Below are 22,580 nucleotides of genomic sequence, written 5' to 3' on the forward strand. Positions count from 1 at the left end.
ATAGAAGGTGCTCAAGTAAGAATTGTTTTCTGATTGATGTATAATGAAAAATACATTCTCACCACTTAAGTATTTCCACAGGGAAAATCACTCAAACTAAACATACATCATGCTGAGAAGGAGGAATGCACCTATTTAGCAACAATGTGTGTGTAAAGTTCTTAATGAAACAAAGCATTGGGACTGAAAAAGCTAAGGGAGCACTATGGTGTGGAGGAAAGGAGCTTGATATAGGAAACAAAGGACCTAGGCTCATATCTTGCCTCTGCTGCTCCTGACCTTGGGAAAGTCATTTGATAGCCTCGGGCTTCACTTTCTTCATCTGTAAAATGAAGGGGTTGAAGCAGATGGCCCCCTAGTTCTCTTCCAACTATAAATCTGTGATTCTACATTTTCTAGGATACTAGAGGACTGATTAGTAAAGAGGGACAGGAACTCATTGCCTTACTTTAGTGGCCCAAAGGAGAAAATACACATCTAACTACTTTCTGACTCAAAATCAGGAAATGGAAAGGTAGATGAAGTAAAATACTTCAGGGAGAAAAGGAAATAAGGAAAAGGGGGTAAAACTAGGGGACTGGGGCTCATGTTCATAGCTAGGAAAGATTCTGCTTGCTTGAAGGCCAAACAAAAGTATCTCCTATAAAGATGAATTTAAAAGCCAAATTCATTTCTCCTATTTCTTCCCACAGTGCCTCTCTCCATAGGGGCCAAGTTTCTGACCCTCCATGGGCCTCACTTTCTTTGGTTTCTATAAAATCAGTGAGCTAAATAAAATGTTTTTTTTAAAGATCCAGCCAAGATTTTATGCTCTTAATTAAAATAATACTATTTTTAAAAGAATTCATCCATTTGTGCATATCCATTAAAAAATTCTGAATATGTTTCAAGTTTACAAATATGGTCAGTTGCCAAACACAGTCATCTGTCAAGAGATTCTCAGCTGATTCTACTTATTGTTTTCTTTTCTTTTATACTTTACAGGTGAAATTTGTGCTTTTAAAATCCATGGTCAAGAAATGCCCTTCGAAGCTGTAGTGCTAAACAAGACATCCGGAGAAGGTCGGCTCCGAGCAAAAAGCCCAATTGACTGTGAACTCCAGAAGGAGTACACATTCATCATCCAGGCCTATGACTGTGGTGCAGGACCTCATGAAACCAACTGGAAGAAGTCTCACAAGTGAGTCACAAAAACAATTCCCTAGTCCCTGAATCAAAGCCATGGCTATTGCAGGTGTTTAGGTTGAAGGGTTGCTTTGATGCTTAGTGAATAGCAAGGAAATGAATACAGAATGCTATAGCCTCTATAAATGATAATTTATTTGGGGGTACCTTTCATTTTAGAAGAATGACTTTACTTACAAAGACCCTATGTATACCCAGAGTTTCCCAGTTTCACTAATTCTTTGGCATTTGTTCCAAAGGTTTTGGTGATGTTTCTTAGTGGTGAAGTAGAGGAAACCTTCCTATTCTATAAAGGTTTCCCTCTTGGTTCAACTACTGGAAAAGATCTGCTAAAAATATGTCATGAAAACTCAGTAGAAACTATTGCTTTAAAAATTAATTGATGAAAATAATGAGAAAGAAATATAAAGAAATAGTATTTATGTCTCATTTCCCCTTTCATATTGGGTAGCTCTTCCACTTTTGAAGATCACCTTGCTGGTGAATAAACATTTATCAAGCACCTAAGATGTGCCACGCACCATGCTAAGTGCTAGGGATACAAATATGAAAAAAAAATTAGTCTCAGCCCTTAAGAAGCTTACAACCTAATAATGGAAGACAACACACAAAAGTAGCTGAAAAGTAAGGTTAGCAGAGAGCCACGGAAGGCACTCAACTTGGGTGGGGGCATGATGGAAAAGTCCCAAAGTAGTACAGCCAGGTGAAAAATGAGGATACATCAGTGCTCCATATCATCATGTCTTGTGAGTCCTCCCAACCCCACCCACCCTGATTTGTACTCCTTGTCTTGGTGGGAAAAGTAAGGGCCCAGGTTTAGACAAGACTTTATAAATCAATTGAATAGCTGGTGATTCCAACTTTAATACTGCATCACTTCCTCCCCCTGCTTATGGTTGTACTAAGCCCAGGGCCAGTCTCTGATTTCCTCCAAAGTGCATGTAGAGCCCCCAGGATCTACCAATAACACTTAGTGCTCAGGACGCATTGAGACTGTGATATCCCTGACCTGAAGAAATAACTATGGTAACTAAGCAAGCAAAATGCAAAGCTCTGCTGGAAATGACAAAGCACATGATCCATAATTGGAACTCCCTAGTAGACCCTCCCCACCCCACCAGATTTGGACCTTGAAGTGTTGTCATGTGGCAACTTATCCTGCTTGCCTCCAACAGGCAGTCCCAAGAACAGTGGGTAGAAGTCAAAGAAAAGGAGACTTTAGCTTGATATGAGGGGAGACTTTCTAACAATTAGAGCTATCCAAAAATAGTATGGGCTACCCTCAGAGACAGTGAAGTTCCTTTCATAAAAGTGTTCAAGCAAGGGCTGGATGATCACTTATTTGAGATATTATAGAGGGAATTCTTGGTAAATTAGAGGTTGGACCTGAGAATTTCTGAGATGCCTTCCAAACCATAGATTGTCAGATTTAACTGTTGTTTTTGGCCCATTCCCTCCATCTCTTTTTTTTTATATGTTTTTAGGGCAGTGGTCCACATTCAGGTGAAAGATGTGAATGAGTTTGCACCAACTTTTAAGGAGACCATATATAAGGCTGTGGTGACTGAGGGGAAGATCTATGACAGCATTTTGCAAGTGGAAGCCATAGACGAAGACTGTTCTCCCCAGTATAGCCAGATATGCAATTATGAAATCGTCACCAGTGATGTGCCTTTTGCCATTGACAGAAATGGTGAGTGCTTTTGAGAGAGAAAACATGGACAAAACCAAAACAAATTCCTCGTTCTGAAAGTAGAGCCAGAATTCAAAATACAGTTTATGTGCCTACAATGTGCCCTATGATGCCAAAGCCTCTTCCTTCCTCATGCTGAGTTCCTAATATCCCGTTAAGTTGCACTAGAGAATTACATCCATGTTATTAGCAATGTCTCAAAGATGATTTTAAACTCAATATACTCTTGGTACTAAAAACAGAGAAGAGGCTGAAAAGCAAAATCACATAGGGATACTTTATTCATACAATGCTGAACATCTTAGTGCTTGCAAAGATTTAGACATGTAAAGCTAACCAGATTTGACAGAAAGTTTTCATCAGCTTTTATACAGATATGTACCAAAGAACTTTCCCTAGGGAGTTAATTCTGTTAAATGTCAACTGTACCTTAACTACTTGCTGATGGTGGTTTCTGGAAGCAATAGGATATAATGGTAAAAGCTCTGGATTTAGAGTTAATGGATCAGGGTCGAATCCCAGCTCTTCCACTATGTGACCTTGGACAATGTAACCCTTCTTGGCCTCAGTTTTCTCATCTGTAGCCTGAGGAGCTGGACTAGATGGCCTCTGGTTTCCTTCTAGCTCTAAATCTATGATTCTTTGATCTATATGTGCCCCCTTGCTCTTGGCAAACAAACAAAAACAAACAAACAAATGAATCCCACCTTTTAAATCAAGAAAGTTTCCTTAAAGTTCTTTCTGGAGTCCAGTGAAAATCCCTCTACCAGTTCCAAATGACAAGATTTGGAAAGCAATTTTAATCAGGGACAGTAGGTCACTAAAGATATTTCCTTTTATTTCTAATTTTAAAAATTCTCATTTTTAGAAAACATAGCAGTTTGACCCAAATGCCAATATAGATATCTTAATATTTCATCAGTGACTATTTATAGGGAATATACTATGTGTCAACAATGATGATGATAAATAACATTTTTATGTCATTTAAAGGTCTGCAAAGCACCTTATGAATCATCTCTGAACTTCACCACAACCCTATGAATTAGGTGTTATTATTTCCATTCTATGTAGGGGGAAACTGAGGCTGATAGAGGCAAAACAATTCACCCAGGGTCATACATCTAAAGAGTGTCTGAAGCAGGATTGAAACTCAAGTCTTCCTGATGTCAATTCTAGCACTCTATCCACTACACCAACTGGCTGGCTGACCTTTGCTTGCTGAAGGATATAAGAAGACATGATCCTTGTCTTCAGGGAGCTTATAATCTGATTTAAGGAGACAAATCTAATACTCATAAAACAGAAAACAATATGCTGTAATGCAGATAATAAGTTCAAAAGTCAGAGAAGGGAAAGCCAGGCATTGGTAATGAGTGGATAAATACTGAAATAATTAGGACACCTAATTAGCTGACTAACACCTTAACTTCTCATAGGCAGCTTTTCTCATGGAATCCCAAAGTTTGGCCAGAAAGAAATTTGACTGAATTTTTCACCTCTGAGCTGCTGGTGCCATTTGCTTGGCTGTGTGGCCCAAAATGGAAAGACCCATCTCAATCTTCCTCCTCTGAAGATAAGTGGCTCAAGATTGCATTTGTGATGAGTCTTCAAGATTCTACTGTTGACCAAGTTCCTCCCCCCTCTGCACAACTGAGTGCTGGATAATTACAAACCAATCAGAGCTGATATGCAAATTCCTTTATCAGAGGGGCTTACTGTCCCAGCTGAGAAAGATAATTACTCACCTTTGATGAGCTACTTAAGTAACATATGCCAATTTATTTCCCTGGCTGTCTCATTAAAAGTGAATAATGGTCTTTTTCTAGGCCTCTGCCTTCATCTTTGGTTTATAACGTGAGTTGAAGTAGATTACTGGCACACTCGGGAAGCATCTGCTGACTCGTGATGATGTTCCAACTGTGGTCCTCAAACTAATGAAGGAAGAATGTGTGGAAAGAGCTAGACGACCCTCCCATCTTAATGAACATCCAAATTAGCCTCCATTCACTACTTTCACAGCTGACTTTCCTATGCACCTTGAAAAATCACAAGCAGCATTTGTGAAGCAAAGAATCTGGCAGTAGATGATTCAAAGATGTCCTGACAAATTTGGGGGTCCACCTTGGGAGTCACCCTTTTGCAGGCTAAAAGCCCTTGGTGGCTTCACATAGGAAATTTCATTTTAACTCCAACTTTAAGATGTTTCAGAATCATGACCAGACCTCATTTCCTGTTGGGCACAAAATTCAGTGATGATTCCTAGAGCTGATTAGAATAAGGAGAGTAAGCCTTTGGTAATGGTTAGACCACAGCTAAAACAACTGGTATATCCAGTTAGTTGATTTAGATATCAATTCTCCACAAACAGCTGATCTCATAGGGTCACGCCATTTGGCCAAAAAATATGGACAGAATTTTCACCTATGAGTTCCTGGATACATTTTCTTGTCTTCTAGGTTTCCCATCAAAGGCTAGAGGCACTGGCTATAATAGGTCACCAAATATTTATTAAGCACCGTAATATGTACAACATCCTGTGGTAATTACTGTGGATTTAAAAAAAAAAAACAACAAAACAGTTCTGCCCACAAAGCTTACATAATAGTAGGGAGCTACAATCGATAGACAGATAGGTAAATCAAAGATGTATACAAAATAGTTTGTGGAGAGGGCATTAACAACAGAGACAATCAGAAAATGCATCTTCAGTGAGATGGTACTTGAGGGGAGAAGGGGTGAGGCAGGGGAATATTCTAAGCATGGAAGACAACCTGTGCAAAGACAAAGAGGCAAGAAATGAAATATAATATAACAACCATGTCATATAGGCTGGGCAAAGATACTTATTCTCTCCAATGCCTTCATTTTAGCAATGTAGAATTTGAAGCACAGAAAAGTTAAGAAATATGTCTAATGTTGGAAATAGAGCAAAGACCAGAATCCCCATCTCCTAGTCCTGTAATCTCTACCATAATTGTTTTTTTTTTTCATTTCCTTTATTCTTTTTATTTCCCTCCTTCCTTCTTCATTTTTTTGGGCTTGCATGATGCCACATTTCCAACTCTCCCCCCCTCTTATTTTTTCAATTTTTCAAACAGTTTTGTCATTAAACCAACCTATTAATGGAATGACTAAGTCAGACTAAGAACAGTGTCATGTGTTTTGCATTTTAGAGGACCTGTCTTGCAATTCCTTGTGAACTACGTATTGCTTTGTACACATCACAAGCATGAAGTAACTAATGGTTTAATGATACATGAATGGTCTGTCTACCCTTCCAGGAAAAAAAAATATGTAGTAGATCTGGGCCATTTCCCCATTAGTACATACCCAATCTCACCAAGTCAGAGAGCAGGCTCAGGGCCTGCTGCTCATATAAGGATACAGTAGCCAATCCTAACCAAAAAGGAGCTCATACATTTTGTCTGGATATACCTTCAAAAAGTCCTTTTAGGAGAAACAGCACCAATTTGAAAAGCCATCATTTAACTTAACAGACAGATTTACTTTGCTTCATAAAGCAAAGTGAGCATTTGAACTTTGCAAAAGTTCTAAACCTTTGATCACAATTTTGGATATTCTGGTTATTTTCTACTATGGCAAAAATACAGCATTTAAAAAAAATTAAAGATAACTTTCCCATACGTTAAGTTTTTGTTGTAGGAGGAACTAAATTAGTTTTTCAAACAGTTTCATCTGAACTTGTTATGGAACTGTAGCTGCAACAAATTGAGACCAAGGATTCAGTTGGTATAATTATCCCTGTACCATATTCAACAATCTGTGGTCTGCTTATGTCACACAGTTTGGATATAGAGGTTTCTTCCTTCAAGATGAGTATCTCTTAAGAAATTTAACTTTAGAAAGCAGAGAGTTGAACTTTCTATTTGTAATTCATTTTTCTAGTAAGTGTTAAGAGTCATTTATTTTTGCTTATCACATTCAGTAACAGTATTTTGGACCCTACTGAATTGTTCATCTTTAATACAGACACAAACATGGCCTCAGAAGTAGGCCTAAAAAACTTTGTGAAATATTGAAAGGATTTATAAAACTCAGCCAGGAAGCCCAAAATACCTTAAATCACTTTCAACTGAACCAACTGTCTTTTTTTTTCTGAGTCAATTGTGGTTAAGTGACTTGCCCAGGGTTACGCAGCCAGTAAATGTCAAAAGTATGAGGCCAGATTTGAGCTCAGATCCTCCTGACTCCAGTGCTCTATCTACTACACTAAGTAGCTGCCCCTTCAACTATCTTTTTTAAAAAAAAAAAAAAAGGACTGAACCATATATTAAAGCAACTGAAATGGTTTTATGTTTGAAAATAGCCTATGCTATCTGGAACAAGGAAACTGAATTAATAGGAAAAAAATTCTGACTTTTATATGCCACTTTAAGAATTTAAAAGAGCTTTCCCTACATTATCTCATTTGAGCATCCCAAAGACCCAGTACTGTCATTCTCATTTTTCAGATGGGGATGTTGAAGCCTAGAGAAGTTAACAGACTTGCCTAGGATATACAGTAGGAATTATCTGAGGTTAGAATTCAAACCCATTTCTTTCTGATTACAAGGCCAGCACTTAACACTTTATACCATCTGGTTGGCAGCACTCAGTAGCCAGTCCTCAGACACTGATCAGTAAATCCTGGCTTCCCACACGTTGAGTGATGCCCAAGCAGCATGAATAAGAGGATATGGCTTCTCAAAGTTCTTAAATTAAAACCAGGCAACTTTTTAAAGCACAGAAACAATCTGAATTGCTTTGAGTAAGTAAGTAGTAGTGACAGGAGGAGTTCCTAGCTCCAGGCTCTGTTTCATGGTTCTTTATATCTCGCATCCCATTTAGCATAATACCATGCAAGCAGTGAATATTTTTTTTTAAACACTCAAATCATAGATTCAGAGTTGGAGGGAATTTGTGTCATTTTTATTCCAAATCCCTCATTTGTCAGGAAATTGAGGCCCAAAGACATTTACATCTGGAAGAGATCTTAGAGGCATTTTCATCCAGTCCCTTCACTTTATACATGAATGGTACAGTTCTGGACTTTGAATCAAAGGACCTGAATACAAATCTCTTCTCTTCCACTTACTACCTCAGAGACTTTGATCAAGATACTATCAGGTCCTCAGTCTCTTCATCTGTAAAATGAGGAGGTTGGCTTAGATGACCCCTAAAGTCCCTTTAAACTCCAAAGCAGTAATCCTTTAAAATGATTTACCCAAGGTCATGGGGCAGCTAGGTGGTGCCATAGTACACAGAGCGTTGGGCCTGGAGTCAGGAAGACTCATCTTCCTGAGTTCAAATCCGGGCTCAGACACTTACTAGCTGTGTTACCCTGGCCAAGTCACTTAACTCTGCTTGCCTCAATTTCGTCTGTAAAAAGAGCTGGAGAAGGAAGTAGCAAACTACTCCAGTACTTTGTCAAGAAAACCCAAAATGGGGTCGCAAAGAGTCAGACATGACTGAAACAACTGAACAGCCACAAAACCTCATAGATAGTAAGTAGCAGAGCTGAGATTTGAACTCAGTCCTCTTTAACTCCAAATCCACAACTTTTTCACCATAGTTTAATAGTTCAGATTACTATAGGATTTTTTAAAAAACAGTTTACAGAATAATTTCTTCACAACTCTGTGAATTACATAGTCCAGGTATCTTTATCTTCATTTTACACATGAGGGAAATGAGGTCTGGAAAGGTGATGACTCTTTTCTTGGGTCCCATAAGCCAATGAGTCAGTTTTCTTAAGCTTTCTTAATGCATAAGCTATACTTTCTCACTTGAACGAGCCATACAATTCAGATGAAATAGAATTCAAACATATTGAGTAGATTTTTATGTGTTTCATTGACATTGCTAGGACAGACTCAGGCTGATGAAGTGATTCTAATTTGGGATCAGAATAAAATGAGACACTCATAGATAATCTAACAATTCACAAACGGAACTTTACTTAGCCATAGAATAGAAAACATATTAGCAAAGCTACACGCATTAATTCATTTGAGAATAACTCACTGATCAGAAGTCTGAGAGAAGGGCAAGCTTCTGCCTCCTGGCTCTTTTACCTAAGCTACCAGGAAGCCAAATCAGTGATTCAAGCCTTAGTCCTCTGGGCCAATTAATTCTCAAGGAAGACTTCAAATACCTTTTAAATAAAAATTAACCTAGCCTGAGTAGGGTTGGACCTTAGGAAAAGCTAGTTCAACCTGTGTGACAGAGGCTTAGGAAATACTGTTCCTATGAGAGCAACCATGATTTTAGGGAGCTCGTCTTCCTGAGTTCAAATATGGCCTCAGACATATACTAACTATGTGACACTGGGCAAGTCACTTACCCCTGTTTGCCTCAGTTTCCTGGAGAAAGCTGAAGAAAGAAATGGCAAATCACTCCACTATCTTTGCCAAGAAACCCCAAACAAGGTCACATAGAGTCAGACACAACTGAAACAACTGAACAATAGCTGTTTTCCTGACCATTTTTCCATAAGATTAATCCAATCCTTTTATAAACAAATGGTACAATGGTGGATTTGAAGTCAGAGGAGCTAAGTTCAAAACCCTTCTCTGCCACTTTCTACTTAAATGACATTGATCAAATTACTTAGCCTTTCTGGTCCTCGGTTTCTTAATATATAAAACAAGAAGGTTAGACTAGGTTCCACTTTTCTGAAGAAACCGATAATAAGGTTATTCTTGTCTACAGAAGATTTCATCTCAGAATAAAAATAATGGATAAATAACTCAATAAATAAATACACATTCGGCATTACCTAGGGGCCCTTGAAAGTAAGAGCCACATTACAAGAGCAACAATAATAAAAAAAAATAAAATTATACCTATTGGTCGCAGGACATTTTTCAGAACATAAAAATAAACCCACCACAAGAAATAACTTGAAAAGAATTTCTCATTCTCCCTAAGAGAGATGTAATGACTTTGTCATCAGGGCAGGGAATCTGTTATCTTACGTAGCTGTCAAAAGGGAGAGGGCATTTTTCTTGCTGATTTAATTTCCCATTTGGGTAGCAAAATGATATCAGAAAATGGCAGTGAACTTTCCTGGGGACAGGGCCTGAGAAATGTGCTCAGAGATAAAGTGGTATTTCCTGTCTCCACATGTTTAAATACATTTCCAAAGAGTCTGCTGCAGGTGAGCTCCGTGCTGGATTTGATAGGGATTATACTCACACGTGAACAGGTTCCAGGGGTAGTTTTTCTGGGAGCAAAACAAATACAAACATTAACTCATTCATTACTATTTTAGTGCTACTCAGTTTTACCAACACTGTACAGTCAGGGAACCTCAGGCCAGCAATTACCACAGGGCAATTATTGGGATTTTTAAGCAGATGCTAATTAGAAGAGATACACTCATTTGCCATCTTAATTTTTGGAGAAAAGGGACCCAGGGAAATTTCATCCTCTTTTTTGGGGGGGAGGGAAGGAAGGAATTTGAAGGATTTGAAGGAAATCAAAATCATTGTGGGTTATGGATATTGAAGTGATTTTCAGTTTGGGTACATGTCTTCTTTCTTTTTGTTTTATTAATCTCTTCAGGTAATATCAGAAACACAGAGAAACTCAGCTATGACAGGCAACACCAGTATGAAATCTTGGTCACTGCCTTCGACTGTGGCCAAAAACATGCAACAGAAAGCGTCATAGTACAAGTGGATGTGAAACCTGTCTGTAAACCTGGCTGGCAAGGTAGGACTTTTTTTTCTTAAATTTCTCCTATCAAAGGAAATTTGGTCTGGGTTTTACTAGAGGCACCGAGGTGATGCAGTAGATAGAGAACTGGGCCTGGAGTCAGGAAGATCCAAACTGAAATATGACCTCAGACATTTACTACCTGTGTGACCCAGGGCAAGTCACTTAAACCTGTCTGTCTCTGTTTCTTCATCTGTAAAATGGGGATAATAATAGCATCTACTTCCCAGGGTTGTTGTGAGGATCAAATGAAATAATGCTTCTAAAGAGCTTACCACAGTGCCTGGAACATAGTAAGTACCACATAAATGTTAGTTACTATTATGATTATTATTAGAAAATGTTATTTATTCTGCACCTTCCACCTCTTGGTGCTGCGGTCAGCAGAGCTTAATAAATGGAAATTGTTGCTTGGAATACTTTTAAAGATGTGGCCCAGGAAATGGAAACCAACAGTCAGAGAGAATGGGGATCAAGGAGGGAGTAGAATTTATACTTATGTACATTTAAACTGCTGAGAAGTAGGGAGAAACTGTAATTTAAACTCCAAGTTATGTCAGCAGGTAGGCTAACAAAGAGAGAGGAAATTCGGCTTGCCTCCCTCCCCTTTCTAGAGAGAAGAAATGCTGTCTGTCACCAGAACTGTAACTAAGAATTTTTGTGCCCAAGGAAAACATGAGAAGAGCTCCTTCACTTGAGCAGGTGGGGAAGAAAAATGGGGCAGGAAATGATCTCACCCCAGCCCCAGATGTGTGGTGGTAGCTTTCTGCCATAGCTAATTATTCTTGCTTTATAGCCTAAGCTCTTTTGTTTCTAGCTGCTGAAGACTGACAAGTAGTGTCAAAGCCCTCTAAATGGAGTGCTCAGTAAGTCATGCATTCCCTTAACTCAGGAAGATCACATTAAACCTATACAGACAGTTCTCACTTTATCTAAGTGGTCCCTTCTGCAGACCTCTATATAAAGTGGTATGTTCTGTAGAGACCTCTTTGGAAATTGGTTTTTACATCATGTGAATTTGGCCATGGGAAGGGAGGGAAGAAGAAAAGTAGGAAGAGATCTATTCCTCTGGAGGGAGGAGGCAAGGCACATGGTTCGAGGAATGCAGGGGCCCAGACAGAAAAACAAGAGTAGGATGTGGAATACATGTGGGTGGGAGGAGGTGAGGTACCTGTGGACTGGACATGGACACAGACAGGAGAGGATAGGTGAGGGAGGGTGGGGTGGCACAGATGAATGAACCCGATGTATAGAAGATAGACATCAGAAGCAGGACACTTGGGCCCAGGGGAGAAAAGATCTCCCCTGTCCGTGCTGAAAGTCTCAAGCCAAGTCTCCACATCTGGCAGCAGTGCAGTGGTGACAGTCATTCCAAGTGGTCCATTCTTCTGCTTTTACTTACAGATTTTTTTGGGGGGTGGAGGGTAGAGGCCACAGAGCCCTAAGCCAAGGGGCAAGAATAAAGAGAAAAAGCAGAGTACTGTCTGGTAAAGTTAACATAGACTTTTTTTTTTGGAATGCGGATTTCTTTCAGAACTATTTATATACGGGCAGCTAGGTGGCACAGTGAATAGAGCTCCAGCTTTGGAGTCAGGAGGATCTGAGGTCAAATCTGGCCTTAGACACTTAACACTTACTAGCTGTGTGACCTTGGGCAAGTCATTTAACCCCATTTCTCAGCCAAAAAAAAAGAAAAATGAAAAAAAAGAAGAGTGGGAAAATAGGAAGAGGTTGGGTTATAAAGATCTTGAAATGTCAAAGGAATTTATATATATTTTCCTAGAGGGCATAGGGAGCCACTGAAGTTACATAAATACATAAGTGTATGTACAATCTTAGGAGACAGTAAAAGCTGATATAAATATCAGCCATTATTTTTCCTGTCCTCACAGGATCACAGATTTAGAGGTGGAAGGGGCCTGAGATATATCTAGTCCAACCCCTTCATTTTACTGGTAAGGAAACTAATCCAAAGAGATCAAGTAACTTTTGCAGTGTCACGTAGTCAGTTAAGTGACATCCAGGATTCAAGTCTAGGTCTTCTGGCTCCAAATTCAGTGCTCATGATATTCCTTCCACCTAAATCTCTTTTCCTTCCACATATTTGCCCATCCAAAATACTGGTGATCTCTAGGTCAAAGGCCCAGCTCTATTCATACCTCATTCTCTGAACACAGTATTGATGGGGCCATATAATTTTATAGAACTGGGAAGGACCTTAGACACCTTCTAGTCCAATCCTTTCATTGTTCAGATGATGCCAAAAAATGGTTCCAAAAGAGAAAAAATCACTTTCACAAGACACATGACCCGCTGGTGCCAGAGTCTGAATTGGAATGCAAATTCTCCTGATTGCCGGTTTGGGGCTCTTCCCACCCGGCCATGCCATCTTTCTTCCTTCTCTGATCTCCTCCTATTCTATCACTTGTTTGGCTCTTTGACTATTACCTTGCCATAGCGTTATAGATTCAAACCTGGAAGAAACCTCAGAGGTCATTGAAACCAATCCCTTCATTTTAGAAATGAGAAAATTGAGGCCAAGGTGAGTTAATAGACTTGCTAAAGTCACATAGGTAGTAATCTTCAGAGGCAGGATTTGAACCTGGCTCTTCTGACCCCAAAACTAGTATTCTTTACACTATGCCATGTATTATTAACTATTTTCCATATGTATTAGTTATCTGTCTCTAATTAAACTATAACTGGCCAATCAATCAAATATTTATCAAGTACCTATTTTGTGCCAAGCACTATACAAAGACCGAAATGACCAGTCCCTACTGTCAAACAAACAACAGAATTATTTATATAAAGTCAAATTTGCATAAAGTGAGAACTGTCTGTATTGCAAAGATATTAAGGAAAAAAGAAAAGGATTCTTGTGCATAAAAATATTTATAGTAATTCTTTGTTATTATAACAAAAAACTGAAAACTAAGGGGGTTCCAAGTGGGGAATGGCTGAACTAATTATGGTATACAAATGTAATGGGATAATATTATGCTTTTAGAAATGGTGAAAGGGGCGGTTTCAGAGACACTTGGTAAGATTTGTATAAATTGATGCAGAGCAAAATGAACAGAACCAGGAGAACAATTTACACAATAACAACATTGCAAAAATAAACAACTTTCACAGACTTAAAAAAAAAAACAACCTCTGAGCAGCACAACAAAGGTGATTTCAGAGTCAGATCTTATTTGGAGATTATGTCGCTCTCCGAGTTTTTCCTTAGATATGGACATAGTTGGAAATTTTGTGTGGGATTGGCAATGAGCACCATGAAGTATCTAGTTGGAGGATATATTTCAAATATGCAAATTGAGCTACCTCTAATAGGGCTCTCACTTTGTAGGCCCTGCCTTTTTGGCCCCACAGTATGGTACGTTTTCTCATCTCCTTGTTATGTGTCTTGTGAAAGTGATTTTTTCTCTTTTGGCACCATTTTTTGGCATCATCTGAACAATGAAAGGATTGGACTAGAAGGTCTTTTCCAGTTCTATAAAATTATATGACCCCATCAATACTATGTTCAGAGAATGAGGTATGAGCTGGGCCTTTGACCTAGAGATCACTAGTATTTTGGATGGGCAAATATGTGGAAGGAAAAGAGATTTAGGTGAAAGGAATATCATGAGTAATTCCTGGACAAGAATGATCTGTTAGATGTTGGTATTTCCTAGGTTTCATAGACCCTTAAAACATTAGAGCTAGAAAGGACCTTAGAAGCCATGTAATCCAAGAACTTAATTTTAGAGAAAAGAAAACTGAGATACAGAGAGCTGAGATGAATTTCCTGAAGTCACACAATGAATTAGTGGCAGAGCTAAGCCTGAAGCCTAGGTCTCTTGGAACTCAGTCCACTGTTCCTTACTGCTGGGGGGACTTGACAGAAGCTGTGCTTTAAAATGTACATTTTTATACCATTCTACCCCTTACATGAAATACTACAACTACTACTACTACTACTACTACTACTACTACTACTACTACTACTACTACTACTACTACTGATAATAATAATAGCAGCATTTATATGTCTTTTTAAGGTTTACAAAGTACCTTACATATATTATCTCATCTGATCTAATTACATGTTTTCTCAAATAAGATAATAGCTAATACAAATTCCTTTAAAGAATTAAGAACAAAATATTCTACTTTATAATTAGGGGTATTTGTAATTAAGCCTTTATCTGTAACTTAGATTAAAATACTTTGTCCCTACCTTCTTATAGGAATTTCAAGCCACAGAAACATGTAGGGTTAGTATGTATTCCCAGTGCTTTTGAGGCAAATCTGTATGGATGACCACCTATTTCCATCCTACCCTGCTTTTTCCCAACTTCCCCAGAATTAGGATCAGTGATTTCTTACATAAACCAGGCCTGACTAGGGTGATTTCATTTGTTTTTCAATTCAGTTCAATAGACATTTGTTGAGTTCCTACAGGATGAGACACTGTCAAGTCAATTAGCATTGATTAAGCACTTACTGTGTGTCAGGCACTGTGATATGAACTAGGGTTACAAATATAAGCAAAAAGAAAGAGTCCCTGCCTTCAAGTTTACATTCTACTGACTAATTCTAATAACTATGGGAGGCACTGGGGAGGAAGATAAGAAGATAAGCCTGCTTTCATTAGAGAGATGAGGCAAACATGCAAGAGACAATTAGGGAACAATATAACAGTACGTGAAAGTATGTGATTAAATAAATGACACAATGAATGCTATAGACTGTAAGGGCAGCAGGAAGACCTCAGAACAAGGAAAGATGGCTGTGGTCTGGAATGAGGAGGGAAAGTTTCTTGGGGGAGGTAGAAGTGGAAGAGAGCCACAAAAAAATGGGTCAAATTTAAATAGCTGAGGCATTTCAGGGGTGGGGGAAAAATGTTAGCAAATGCTCAGAGATAAGAATGGCCATGACATGGGTAGGGGACAATGAAAAGACTGTCCAAAGCAGAGGGTTCAAGTTTGGGAGGTTGAAGATTTAAACTGAATATATAGAGGGGGTCCAGATGGTGGAGAGGTTTAAATGCCAGGATGTGACCTTAGAGGCCCGAGTTCTCCAAGTACAGCACTGAGAGGCCAAATGCATGGGCCCGGAGTAATTCCTGAGCAAAATGGATCTTCTTCCAGGGCTAAATCCACATGATGGGCAAGAATAACAAATAAAATATGGCTCACTAGAACTAGCTCCTGTTCTAAGTAATTTCCCTTTAGGCAGGAAGGAATTATAGTGCCATTAAAGTGATCCATCACGCTCAGAAGCTGCTTCCAAAGTCTCTGGGAACACTCTGCACTTGTACAGCGCAATCAGCCAGCCCTCACCTTATCTTTCCTGCCCCTTCAGGAGAAAAATAAACCTCCCTGTCTCGGGCTGATATCTTCCCAGAAGGAAATAAAAGACCCAGCTTCAAGGCTTGGCTCACACCACAGAGACATGTCACCTTGCTCATATAAAAGGAGTGCACATGCCTGTGAGGTGCGTTTTGTTGTGCTGAGTTAGCCTCAATGTTGAGATTGTTTGTTCTAGGCTCATCAGCTTTAATGAATAATAATTCCCTTATTTTTGTAAGGTGAGAAGCTTTGTAACATAATGGTGAGTCTTCAAGTAACTTGGTTCAGGACCTGCCTCTGACACAGTCTAATGGGACAAGTTCAACCATGTCACTACCCTATAAACAAGTTCCAGCAGCTCCCTCTTACCTCCAAAGCAAACAAAAATTTCTGTTTGACTTTTAAAGTACTTCACAATCAGGCCCCTTCCTACCTTTCCAGTCTTATTCATCTTACTCCGCTCTGTGATGCAGTAGCATTAGCTTCCTTGCTCTTCTTCAGCCATGACACTGTCTCCTGACTCTGCCCCTTTTCACTGGTTGCCCTCCATGCCTGGAATGTGCTCTCTCGCTCTCTCTTGCTCTCTCGCTCTCTCTCTCTCTCTCTCTCTCTCTCTCTCTCTCTCTCCCCCTCTCTCTCCCCCCACCTCTGCGTCTTGGTTTCCCTTGCTTCCTTTAAGGCCCAATATAAACCCTACCTTTTTCAAGAGGCCTTTCTATCCCCCTCCCCAGCCACTCTGGAGTCTCAGCCTTTGCCCCTAAAATTATCTCCCATTTAACCTGTTGAGATCTTGTATACGCGTAGTTGTTTGCATATTGTCTGCCCCATTACATCTAATTGTGATCTCCTTGAGGTCAAGAACTCTCTTTTTTTTTCTTTGCAGCCCCCAACACTTAGTACAGTACCTGACACACAGTAAGCACTTGATTAAAGCTTGTCAACTGACTGACTGACTGAATGACCTTTGAGATCAAAGGTTGGTGTCATGTGAGCTGTTGATCTGTACTGGTGAATGGAGTTCATGTCTGGAGAATTCCTCACACTGATGAAATCATAAGTCCCAATCAAAAGTCAAATATTTACAGCACTTCATTCTCATCCAAATGTTTTTCTCGTGTTATCTCATTTGATGGTCATGATGACCCACAACAGCTTTATCATTAGCATATACTCAGGGCTTAATAAATGTTTGTTGAGTTCAATTCAGTTCCTGCTTGATGAAGCAATATAGCAATTTAGTGATATAATCAAGATTTGAACTCTCTTCTCCTAGTTCCATGGTTAGTGCTCTTTCCATTATGCCTCACTTCTCTTAATATGTTTCTTAACTCTCTTGATCTTCTAAAGGCCCTGACTCTGTCTTCTCTTTCACCTAGCAGTGGGCTCTGCAGGACAGTAGGTGCTCAATCCATGGTGCTGATTGACTAGGATTTGGGTCAGAAGCAGGCTTTGACCAGAGACTAGGGAAAAGTGCCAGGGCAAAAACATTCCATTATGATTGCTGGCCTGTTGAGGTCAGTCCTTTCCTAGCCCAGGAATCTATGGTCCAGAACTCCCCAGGGCTTTTTGTTCAGACTGCTGCCCCTTGGAATGCCCATACCCACCATTTCCCTAGAAGATGAATTCTAAGATTATCCTGGTCTCACTTAAACTTAAGATGGAGGGGTGGAGCCAAGATGGGCCAACCCCAGTGAAAAAAATAAGACACCTAACAGGTGACTCATTGCATTAAGCATCTCTATATCATCATCTCTCTCTTTGTTCCTGTCCAGATACTCATAGAATCATAGATTTAATGGGACAGCTAGGTGGCACAGTGGATAGAGCACCGGCCCTGGAGTCAGGAGGACCTGAGTTCAAATCCGGCCTTAGACACTTAACACTTACTAGCTGTGTGACCTTGGGCAAGTCACTTAACTCTATTGCACAGCCAAAAAAAAAAAAGAATCATAGATTTAAACCTAGAAGGGACATCAAAAACCAGTCAGTCCAAACCCATCATTTTACTAATGAGGAAACTGAGGCCTAAGAATGGCAAATGACTTGCCACACAAATAATAAGCATCAGAGGTAGGATTGGACACAGGTGCTTAGATTCCAACATCAGTGTTGTTCCACTGTGCCTCACAGCTTCCTGATCCATATTCCCCAGCCTTGCCCCACTGATCTAGTATCTCAGTGCTTGGGCTACTATTTGCTCTGTTGTTTTGCAGAATCTGTTATTACATGCCACCCAGAATGTTCCCTCTCGCCTCCTCCTAAAGTCTTGTTGATGAACTTATGATTCGGTCTGAGACTCACACCGTTAGTTACCTGTTGAATCCTTGGCACTGTCTGATTCACTCCCTATCTCTATAGAGACCCAAAAGGAACCTCATAGTCCAATTGGGCAGTAAAGAAGCTTGGGGTGTTTTTCAGCTTCTTATATGCAAAATTCTACCTTCCTCGCTAGGTCTTACGGCAGTTTGTTTTCTTCCCTTTCTTGTTCTTGGCATCCCTATTGAGTTTTATCCTGAGAGAGCAGGCGGGTAAGTCAGTAAGACATGTGGCTTTATAGATCTATTTATTTGGCAGCTAGGTTGTTATTGTTTGTTCAGTCCTTTCCCTAGAGGTGCTATCCACTTGCAAAGTCGGGGCAGGGGGGTGGGTGTAGTGAATCTACCTGGAGAACGGGACTGTGATTAGTGGTGCCACTCTTCATTTCTCAGCCAGGCATACATTTTAATCAACAAAAGTCTTCACAGACTTCAGCACCACTGTGAATTCCCCAGCAATTATGTCCTCCCACACTCCCTTCCTTCCTGTTCTGTGACTTCCTTAGCAAAATTGGTCATTTACATTCCAGATTCTCAGTTCAGCCTCTGGTTTAAGAATATGAATAGGTGAACATACCAGGAGGTTTATGGATTGAGTCTTTTCTCCATTTATCCAAGTCTTTCATTGTCTTTCACACCATCATCAGTCCCGTTCCCACATAGTTTTGTTCATGCATCCCATCTTGATGGGACTTGGCAGTTTAGGTTCCCAAGTGCACTTGGTAGATTTTAGGTATCAGTAGGAGACTCTCCTTCCCCTTCCCTCCCAAACCCTTGCTCCTATTGGCTTTTGATCCATGTGGTTCTCTGGTTAACCACCAGCACTAAGTTTCTTCATCTGTTATCTTCAAAACATAATCTGTATAAGAACATCAGACAGCAACTTTAGAAGAAAAAATATTCATAGGATCATAGGTGTAGACCTGGAATGGACCTTTAGAGATTATCAAGCTCTCATTTTAGAGATAAGAAAAGTGAAGCTCGGATGCTGAGATCAGACTTGCCCAGGTAACGTATCTAGTCATTGTCTGAAGTATGATTTAGGTAAAAGTGTTTCTGACTCCAAGTCTGATATTCTAAGAAAAAGGGAAAGGAAATAAGCATTTATATAGCACCTACTATGTACCTAGCACTCTGCTAAGTGCTTTACAAATATGATTTCATTTGACACACCAATCCTAAGAGGTAGCCACTATTATTATCCCCAGCTTGCAATTGAGGAAACTGAGGCAGAAAGTTGTTAAATGAATTGCCAAGGGTCACACAGCTATACATATACAGTAAGTATATGAGACCAGATTTGAATTCCATGAATTCTATGAAATCTACAGATTCTTCCTGATTCTAGACCCAGCTGATCTATCCTCTGCCCTACCATCTGCTATTCTGCCTATAAGAAGCTCTGGTCTACATTATAGTTATACAGATAAAGCCATCACAAACACAATGTAAAAAAAAGTCTGAGATTGTATGGTTCTGGCAGTAAGAGCTGTGGGAGTCTGAGCATGGGAGAAGAGGAAGAAATCAACAAGGGCTAGAAAAGTCAAGGGGAACTCCACAGAGGATGAGGAGTTTCTGATGAGCATTAACAAACAAGTGGTGTGTAGACAGACATCCCCAGAAATGGTGTTGATGTGAACAAAGGCCCATTTGTGGAAATGATCAAGGCACATTAAGGAAGTTGACCTGACTTGAGCTGGGGATTCATGTTGGGGAGCAATGAAAATGAGGTTAGAATAGTATTATTTAGATCTGGCCATGTAAATAATGGAGGATCTTTAACATCAGGCAACGATAGGAAATTAGGCACCATTGGAGATTTCTGAGCAAGAAAAGGGATATGACAAAAATAAGGGGAAAGATGCTTGAGTTGAAAGAACCCTGGACTTGGAGTTAGAAGATTTGAGTTCAAGACTCCACTGTGTGAAATTGAGCCAAGTACTTTAACTCTCTGCACCATAGCAGCCTCATCTGGACAGTGATCTTTTAGGTGCCTTCCAACTCTAAATTCTATGATTCAATCATCTTTCTAATTGAGTAGGCTTTCTACAAATATTTATTAGCCATCACTAAGTTCAGAGAGTTGTTCTGGGCACCAGGGATACAAAAAGAACATGGGAGCAGTTCCATCACTAAAGAAGCTTACATTCTACTCTAGGGTCTCTTACAGCTCTAACATTCTGTGATTGTGGAAGAAAGCTTACATTGGCAGTGGTAAGGCTCTAAGAAAAAAATCAACATGACTTAGTGGCATAGGATAGGGGACAAAGGAGAGGGATGGCTCAAAGATGACCCCAAATTTTGAGCATGAGAAAAAGGTAGTGCCATTGACAGAGGTAAAGAAGTTGAAAAAGGAGACCAGTCTGTAGGAGAAGAAGGTAAGCTGAGTTTTGAACATGAATTTAAAAGATGACAGAAAATTGAAATAAAAATGTACATTAGGCTATTGGAGATATGGTCTATTGGCCTTCAGGTTAGAAGATACTATTGGTGATAGAGATTTAGGATTAGTAAAAGTTGAATCCATTCTCCAGGAAAGAGTATAGAGTACATAAAAGGAAGATCAGTGGACCAAGGACTGAGCCTGAAGGAATTCCCACAGCTAAGGGATCAGAAGATCCATTGAATTAAGGGGGGAAAAAAAAAAAAAAATATATATATATATATATATATATATATATATATATATATATATATATGATTGGGGAGAAAATTAAATAGAGGGAGGGTTAATTAGAAGATAGTAAGGATAACATAACACCCTGGAAACCAAGGGAGAAAAGCCTGTAAGAATGGAGATGGGGATGGTAATGCCCTCAGTAGTGTTCAATGCACCTAAGAGGTCAAGGGGAATGAGAACTGAGAAAGGCTCAATGAATTGGAAATTAGGTTGTCACTAGTGACCTTATAGAGCATGATTTTTGTCAATTATAAGATTGGAAACTACTTTTGCAGTGGATTAGAACAAGTAAGTGGGTGGCAAGGAAATAGAATCAGTGGGCATAAAAGACTCACTTGATAAATTTGCAAATAAAAGGAATGAGAAAATTGAATGAGAGCTAGAGGAAGGAGAAGGGTCTAGGCAAGGTCCTTGGTGGAAAGGGGAGATCCTTTGTGATTGAAGATAAAAGGGAAGGAACCAAGGCAAAGGGCAGGTGGCACAACCTGGCAAATATCATAGAATCTCAGAGTTGTATCAGACTTTGAGTCACCTAGTTTAACCCATACCTGAACAGGAATATTCTCCCCCATATCTTTGATATGACAGCCAGCATGGCAGAGTTCCAATTCTGCCACTCACATTTAGTAGCTGGATGACTCCAGGTAAGTGCCTTAATTACCTGATCCTCAGTCCTTTCCTCTTCATTAATAATAATAGCTTGAATTTATAGAGCACTTTAAGGTCCACAAAGCATTTTTCAAATATCAGTAATCATAATCCTGAGAGGTAGTTGCTATTCTTGTTCCCATTTTATAGATGAGGGAACGAGAGAGAGTTTAAGTGATTGGTCCAGAATATCATATCCCTTAAGGGCCTCAGGCTGGGGTTGAACTCAGATCTTCCAGACTTCCAATCCAACACTACTTCGCCACCTTACCACCTTTAAAAAGGGGGTGATGTTAATACTATCTTCTTCACAGTAATGTTGGGAAGGAAAATTATTCATACCTTAAAGTTCTCTAAGAGTGTAAGCTATGTATGTCTGATGCCTCAGGCAGCTCAGAAGAACCTTTCCATTTTCTGCTTGGGTTAGTGATCAATACAATTTCAATCAGTATTCATTAAGTGACTTCTATGTGCAGAGCAATGTATTAATTATTATCAGAAAGGGAAAAGGTGAAAAAGACATAGTTCCTGTTCTTGTGGAGCTTACTTTTCTCTTCACCCCCATTTCAGTCTCCTTTTCCCCTGCTTCAGACCTAATTCCTACTTCCCCAAACTAAGACCTCTTTTCTATTTTCACTGAGAGCCTAACTAACTGTACCTTTATTATGTTGCAAACCTTGTCTCCAAAGAACGGCAAGAAAAGGAATAAGAGATCCACATTTCCATTAAGTCTGAGTGGGGCAAACTTCAGAGTGTGGGAGCAAAGTTACTTTATAGTTAGAGCAGTACCTAGGTAGAATGACAGAAACTTTGTCCCAGGATGGAAAACTTTCAAAGGGACAAGAAATCTACTAGACCAGAGGTCTGGCTGAGGACTGCCTGCATGGTTTTGTATAGCCAGTGAGCTAAGAATGGCTTTTACATTTTAAAATAAAGATTTATTGCATTTAAAAGTGGGAAAAACATTCATAGCTTCTGGGCTGTCCAAAAACAGT

At 39.6% G+C, this 22,580-nt stretch overlaps 1 protein-coding gene across 1 annotated transcript in view; it reads left to right on the top strand.

Moving 5' to 3' along the window:
* Nucleotides 1–991: 991 nt before the first annotated feature.
* CLSTN2 (calsyntenin 2) overlaps nucleotides 992–22,580 on the top strand; it is a 225,360-nt gene continuing 203,771 nt past the window's right edge. The window contains exons 1-3 of the mRNA XM_020986139.2: nucleotides 992–1,180; nucleotides 2,670–2,878; nucleotides 10,448–10,597. Coding sequence (XP_020841798.2) covers nucleotides 1,020–1,180; nucleotides 2,670–2,878; nucleotides 10,448–10,597 — 520 coding nt within the window. The 5' untranslated portion in view covers nucleotides 992–1,019. The remainder of the gene's footprint in view (nucleotides 1,181–2,669; nucleotides 2,879–10,447; nucleotides 10,598–22,580) is intronic.

The sequence above is a fragment of the Phascolarctos cinereus genome, unplaced genomic scaffold (genome assembly GCF_003287225.1).
Source record: "Phascolarctos cinereus isolate Bilbo 61053 unplaced genomic scaffold, phaCin_HiC Scaffold_726;HRSCAF=1367, whole genome shotgun sequence".
NCBI classification, from domain to species: domain Eukaryota; kingdom Metazoa; phylum Chordata; class Mammalia; order Diprotodontia; family Phascolarctidae; genus Phascolarctos; species Phascolarctos cinereus.